This window comes from Stylophora pistillata, chromosome 1, assembly GCF_964205215.1.
Source record: "Stylophora pistillata chromosome 1, jaStyPist1.2, whole genome shotgun sequence".
In the NCBI taxonomy this organism is placed as follows: domain Eukaryota; kingdom Metazoa; phylum Cnidaria; class Anthozoa; order Scleractinia; family Pocilloporidae; genus Stylophora; species Stylophora pistillata.
Genome location: NC_142519.1, coordinates 2079213 through 2086378, shown reverse-complemented (window position 1 = coordinate 2086378; position 7166 = coordinate 2079213). Strand labels below are relative to the sequence as shown.

The 7166-nt window shown below is 37.9% G+C and overlaps 1 protein-coding gene across 1 annotated transcript; it reads right to left on the bottom strand.

Annotated features, from left to right (window-relative positions):
- Positions 1-2171: 2171 nt before the first annotated feature.
- LOC148740778 (angiopoietin-related protein 7-like) lies at positions 2172-6510 on the bottom strand. The gene is made up of 3 exons (XM_088730696.1): positions 6363-6510; positions 4228-4614; positions 2172-2529 (listed from the first exon to the last, which is right to left on the bottom strand). The coding sequence occupies exons 1-3, from the start codon at positions 6508-6510 to the stop codon at positions 2267-2269; spliced, it is 798 nt and encodes a 265-aa protein (XP_088586822.1). The 3' UTR covers positions 2172-2266.
- Positions 6511-7166: the final 656 nt, after the last annotated feature.

Here is a 7166-nt window from a genome sequence, read left to right as displayed (position 1 = left end):
CGAGTGATTCGGCCGAGTGGGTTCTAATTAAATATTCATACGGTGTAGGTGCGCGAGGAGCGTTTTAGGGTTTATTCGTGCGGCGTAGGTGAACGAGGGGATTAAGGTTGTTGAGGTTTAGGGTTGTTGGGGAGGTTACGGCTAGATTTCACGTTGGTTCGTGTGTAGGGTTTTTTCGCATCTCATTTTTAAAAAATAACGGTTTTCTCAAAACAATGGGAACAAAAGAATCAAGATGGCGGGGCGGGGGGGTTAACTCCAACACACTGTTTTCGCATACGTAATGTTTATTGTCACACAACACAGGGAAACGAGAATGGACCCTATATTACGCGTTTGGGTATCGTGGGTTAGACATACTAATCTAACCGACTAAGACTGTGAGCAGAAGTTGTATTTATAAGAGTCCCAAAAGGTTTTCACATGCATGTGGTACAGGTTATTCAGGACGTATGACTTTTTCGTTTAAAAAATGTAAGAGATGTACGATCGTAAGACACAGGGATTGACAAGCTGTCAAAGTGTTCGGGCAGACCTTGTCGCTATAAACTCTTGGTCAGTATTATAATGTCTGACTTTTACGATTTCTCCTGTGGTTGCGGTCAATGCGAATGGTGTGTACTAAAAGCAGAAGAAACAGAGAGAGAAGCCTTTTGGCAGGACAATTTTAAAAAGAATAAGAGCACTCTAGAAACCAAAGTCAATAGACGAAATATGAGTGTTTATTATGAATGATACATGGTATCACGCAACTACCCATACCGGTTCTAGGACAATAGAGTATCCACACTTGAAAATTAGAAGGAAATGTATGAGAGATGTACGAAGGAAACAGAAATTAAAATCGTTCAATAAATCCTGGTTTAGGATTAAATTGCATAAGTTATAGGAGCGTGTTTTTTCATAATTTGAAAAAATAAGTCATCTAAGATGGTGTAAAACAATAATGAAAGCCTGACCAAAAAGAACAAGGAACTTTTCAAACTTTAATTTGTTTGAAATGTAAAAGAGATCTCAGCTACAAGTTCTTTGGACCAATGCAGGCAGGACCTTCCTAAGGAAGGATTTGAGCTCTCCTGTGATACCTGTCAGCTGTACAGATAATGTACCTACGAGATAAGTACTATTGATTCATATAGTGATAGGTGTCCCGGTAGTCTCATCCCCTGGTGCCCACAGCAATGACAGCTATACCTCTTTGCCTTGCTTGAATATTTTCGCTTCTGTTACTAATATACCCCACCTCACAAATTTAGTTATTGACTCTCATATGCCTTCTGACCTAAATTTTAATTATTTTAGTACACGTGATTTTCATGTAAATTACGACATTTCAGCTTGTCTCTCTAACAATGCCTTTTCTTTTAACAATTTCATTCTCTCTTTTTAACGGGCTCATAAACTAAATAAAATGAATCCGTGCGTTAGACTTACACGAAGTTCTCCAAGGGGTGATGGCTTTACGGCTAACGTTTAAAATTCCTTTCCATTGGTGTTTAAGTACAATTTTTACGACCAAAGGTCAAAACTCGTCAACTTCTACGCTTCAACTCTAGTTTTATTTCACGTTTTCGGCTAACCGTTAAGCCCATTGAGACCCTCTTACATAGAAATACCTAAGATCCTTTTTGAAAATGAAGAGTGTACAATTATGCACCTAAGAAAAATTATAACATTGCTAGCAGAGCCGCGCGATCAAATTCAGTATACGTAAGCGTGCTCAAAATCCCGATAGTGCACGCTGACGGCGTGAGCAAATCGCTTCGCCAGAATTTTTTTCTGTTTAATTTTCGCGCGAGCGGCCATAGTTAGCGCGGAGAAAAATAAGATATTTCGCGAAAATAATAGATACAAAAAGAGACTCGGCTAACCAGTCCAAAAACGAAGTCAATTTCCTACCTTTTCCCTTGGGCTAGAGTTCTTAAATGAGGCAGAAAAAGAGAAAAGCAACGGAAAAGGAGACTCGGCATCAGCTCCGTCACGATTCGCTTCACTGTCCGAGGGTGAAATGCAACAAATCTGATGCACAATTCTACCGGCTATGTTATGAAACAATTGGTTCATGCTTTTAGCTGTGCACTATCGAGTTATGGAGCACTTAGCTTGGGAAGTTTGGAGAGCACTCAAGAAGCTAGTGTTTCCCTCGGCTATTGCCTCGGGCAACTGTTACGCTTCTTTCGTGCTCTCCAAACTTCCCAAGCTAAGTGCTCCATAACTCGATAGTGCATGCTAAAGCTTGAACCAATTGTTAATGAGTAAATAGGATCTAAGGAGAGCTAATTGGTCTAATTTTCATTTCGGATGTTAAGGGAGCGGTGTGTGTAGCATTGTCAAGAATTAAGAACCCCCAACGGATTCTGCCACTAAGAACCTCACGATAAACACCGTTGAGATTTGAAGAAACAGCACAGTTTTTATTGAACCACCATCCTCCTGTAAGTTTTTGCGAATCACAGGCACTCTTATCCCGCGTGCTAAATGGCGTGCCCCTGTGGCCAATAAAGGAATCACGATTGGCGGTTGAATTCTCTGAATTAGAAATAAAACAATAGTCATGGATGATTATCTAAAATAAATAAATCAATAAATAGAGGGAAAAAGATAAAGTTTTATTCCCTTTTGTTACATGGCTAAGACTTGTGGCTAACTGCGAGAGCATTAGATATATATGAATATATGTCAAGCTTTATTAGACAAGAGCGAAATGAAAATATACAAACATAAGAAAGTTTAAGCCCAAAAGGGGATGGGCACGAACGGGACACTCAAACCCACGGCGGGGTGCCTAGCCTGAGACAATATAAGATTTTAAAATATGTACAAGTAAAAGATAAATAAAATCTAGTTTAGTAAGAGGAAAATCTAACAGTAGGAGAATCGGACTGTACAAAATTGTCATCTAAAAGTAGAGAAATCTAAAGGAAATGAAAAATAAAATAGAAACATATAATACAAAATAAATTATTGACAACCACAACAAAAGAATCCTGACTTCCCACGTAAAGACTAATGCTACCACCACAACCGCCGACGCTACCACTAACAAGAAATGCAACTGACGACAGAAAAACTCATGCCCACTAGACGGAAACTGCCTCCAATAATCTGTTACCTACCAAGCTACCGTTACACGGTACAAGACAACAACTCGACGGATTCATACATCGGACTCGCTGTAAACGCCTTCAAGACCCGCTACAGCAACCACACCTCATCGTTTCGACACGCAAAGCACCGCAACTCTACCGAACTCAGTAAACACATCTGGACACTTAAAGACAACAACATCAGCCATTCCATCACCTGGCGCATTCTATCTTCACACCTTTCCTACAACAGCTCAAGCAAACGATGCAACCTATGCTTTAAAGAGAAATTCGTTATCATCTGCCGACCCGACCTATCTACACTCAGCAAGCGTAACGAACTCGTCTCTTCCTGTCGACACAGAAACAAAGCCCTCCTACGCAACAGCTGACTTGACAGTCTTCGCACCAAATCAGCTATGTTAATTAGTATAGTACTGCGTTATTCTGCGTTAATGCTGCGTTGTTCTGTCATTAAAATCCCCTGATGAGTAGGCAACCACGAAACAGGTCTGTAAGGATGAAATCTAGTTGTTTATTTCTGCATATCACACGTTATGCTCACTCTATTTTTTTTTTTTTTTTTTTTTTTTTTATGAATCGAGCAGTGTTTTACGGATGGTAAGTCTAACCCTTTTATATATATATATTTTGTTAGTGACATGAACATTCGCGAGATATTGACCATGAACAGACCTCAGAAAAGCTTCATTGCATAAGTTGTTCGACAGTTTTACAATATGGACAAAATATGCCCACGGGTTCATAACGGATTATGAAGCACAACTACTAGAGGTCGTGCAGGAACCGTTGCGTCTTTTTTCTTTTTCTTAACATTAAAAAGGCAAAAAACAAGCAGACCGATTAAAACCTAAAGGGAGAAAATTCTTTCTCACACAGCGGAAATTTCAGGAGAACAGAAAAACTACAGTGTTAAAGGAATTTTGCCGGAAAAGACGAACGAAACAACCAAGAATAAGTATAAGCTCAAATCCATGGGAAAAAAATGTAATGATCAGAATAAAGCTAGAAAAAAGATAATAATATAAAAGACATCCATTACAGTAAAAGTGATAGTAATGACCATGATGCTGATGTCGAGTTTGGTGATGATGATGAGATGACGAGCAGACAGACTTACTTGAAAAATTGCCAAGGTTCAACTGATATGTAGTATTCTCGTGTCCAATTCCAACCCAACTATACTCAGCATGAACAGGTTGAGTGTTAAATGTAGCTCTTAGATCTACTCGAAGTCTGTTTCCTGTTTTATTTTGCGTCAGCCGGTAAATGTTGTTTAGTCCGAGCCAAAATTCACCAATGAGGAAATCACCGAAACCGTGTTTGTAGTCATCCCAGGTGCGGTTAAAATCCACGTTACCATTCAGTCTTTTCTGGAACACAGTCCATCCTCCATCGGCTGTTGTTTGGTCACAGTATACATGGAAGGCACCTTTACCGTCAGGGTCTATATTATAGACGCCGCTGATTCTTTGACCGCATTTGTAAAGCTCAGCACAGTTCTTAGCTGTTGAAGAAAAAATATTTTTGTCTTGTCGGCTATCTTACCCATAAATGTTTGAACAGTTGGAAATGTAGAGTACCTTGATTACTAATACAAAGAGTCTGAAAAAGGGAGAGAAAATGGGGAAGAAAAAGTCTTTGGAGATAAAGTGAACGCAGCAATTATTGAAAACCAAAAGATGAAGAAATATATTCCAAGTTTCTAGAGCTTTTTTTTCTTTATTGTTTCTTTGTTTTGTTTTTTTTGTGTGTGTGTGTGTGTGTGTGTGTTTGTGTTTCTTTTATATTGTAAGAAATAGACAACTTTTTTTGAGAGAAATGTTTCGGCATGCTTATGCCATCTTCAATCAATGAGTAACAGAACGTGAGTAATTATATAACAGACAAGTAGATGAATAAAATATTTACAGTATGATGTAATACAAAAGCGGGTACTAATTACAACGTGATTACACGTTACTTTAAACTCCCTTTTGTCCGCTATTATTCTAAAATAGCGAACCTCAAACTCCGAGAACTCACTAAGCGCTTTTGTAAATCGGACCTAAATATCAAACTAGTTTTCACTTCTTTTAAATTAAAAACATGTTAAGTGTTAAAGATCGTACTCCTGATGATCTAAAATCCATGGTAGTTTATCAATTTTCTTGCCGAGATGTAATTTTCGTTATATTGGCGAAATATTTTATTCATCTACTTGTCTGTTATATAATTACTCACGTTCTGTCACTCATTGATTGAGGATGGCATAAGCATGCCGAAACATTTCTCTCAAAAAAGTTGTCTATTTCTTACAATATTTATCATACTTGCTACTACTACGACCTTTTTTTTATCATTAGAGCTATATTAAATGAAAAGAGAGGATCACTTTCTTCTCTCATGATATGAAATGGTTAAAATAGTTAACAGTGTGTTAAGGACTTTAAAATGGGTTAAGAGAGTGATATAACAGTCTTTTTGACAAAAGACTTCATTCTGTGGATTACTGAGTTGGTAATTAAGCAGATGTTTGTGGGGGAAATTTGAGCAAACCACGCTTCACATAATATTTACGCGCAACCCTAAGTTATTAAACAGCTGACCGAAAACACCACCCTTACAAGATGTCCCTCCCGATAAAAATTTCTCGCCGTTCAACATTCCTAGTTTTGTCCCTCAGTTCTTGGAAGTAACGTTTAGCTCGAAGTCCAAAATGGGTTCAAGACAGATAAAACTGAGATGATTCACAGATTTTATTTAAATTTCCTTAACAGAACTGTTAAACCAAATATTCTGTTCAAATGCATTTCTGAACCATGTTGACAAAACAAATCATGTCGCTAGTCTCAATATTTTGCCTTAATGAAGAACTTATATCCAAACCTTAATTACCACTTGTGTTATTTCCTTTTAATGTGCCCACCTGCTTCGAAATTTAGTTAGCACGAGCTCAATGTAAACGGATTGTATCCATAAGTGGAAAAACTTACAAAACTGCTTGATTCATTGACTAACAATAATCTTTCTCTTCACAAAACTCTTAACCCAAACTCATATATCGTTTTTGGACTTCAAATTGAGTAAATTTCGGAGCAATTTTTTTCTCTTTAATTAAGGCGTAAGAGAATTTGTTTGTCGACCAAACACCGAAACGCTGTTATATTTTCCACAAGCAAAGGTTTATTTGTTTCAGATCAAATTTTATAGATAAATAGTCTGTCAACTTTGAGAAAAACAATTGATAACTATCAGGAGCAAAGAGAATCTTACCTCGGACAAGTGATTTTCTTATTTCTTGCGGACAGCCTCCAATGGTCTTTTTGTGGTTCATCGGAGCTGCGCCTGTGAAAGCTAAACTTTGAATCATGGTGTAACATGCCACGAGAAGCAAAGTAGGACCTAGGTAAATAGAACTCATCATATAATGTACTTTGCCACTCAAGTTACGAAACATACGTTAATGCAACGCTAGCTATAAACTGAGAGCTGCTTCAGCTTTTATTTATACCCATTTAGGGCGTGGTTTCCTTTGCCGAAGGCAGTTGCATTTGTGATTCTATGCGTTGGTAGCGCGGTATTCTCGATGAAGTGTTTACTTTATTCCGAAATGTCACAGTCCTAGGTTACAAACTAGATATGCTAATTTTACGGTACATTGCAAATGCACGCGCAATGGGCTACATATGCTTATTTACTGTGAATTGCATATGCACGTACAACTATGCCATGCAGTTTCTGTATAGCAAAGATATCAGTGACGTCACCTACTGCTATTAATATGCCAACAAGAGAACTATTAGCTAGTGAAACAAAGAGTTCTTTTGTTTAAGGTTTAAAACATTTAAATAACAAAGACAATGTTTGTAAACAAATATCTTATCTATAGGAAACTTGTTTCACCCATCTTATCGGGGTACAAGTCGTGGGTCGTGGGTGCGGGTGTGGGTGTGGGTAAAAGTCGTGAGTGTGGATAATACATAACAATTAATGGTTAAGAGCTCATATTTAATAGTGTTAATAGTACCACTTGACTGGCTTTTTTCGCGAAACGTGACCTGAACCGCTGTTATTCTT

Excerpts from the sequence above, each read along its gene's own strand:
- LOC148740778 (XM_088730696.1), bottom strand. The coding sequence starts at position 6,510 with ATGAGTTCTATTTACCTAGGTCCTACTTTGCTTCTCGTGGCATGTTAC. Across the intron at positions 4,615-6,362 it reads AAGAAAATCACTTGTCCGAG|CTAAGAACTGTGCTGAGCTT; the intron begins GTAAGATTCTCT and ends TTTCTTCAACAG. Across the intron at positions 2,530-4,227 it reads GAACCTTGGCAATTTTTCAA|AGAATTCAACCGCCAATCGT; the intron begins GTAAGTCTGTCT and ends TTTCTAATTCAG.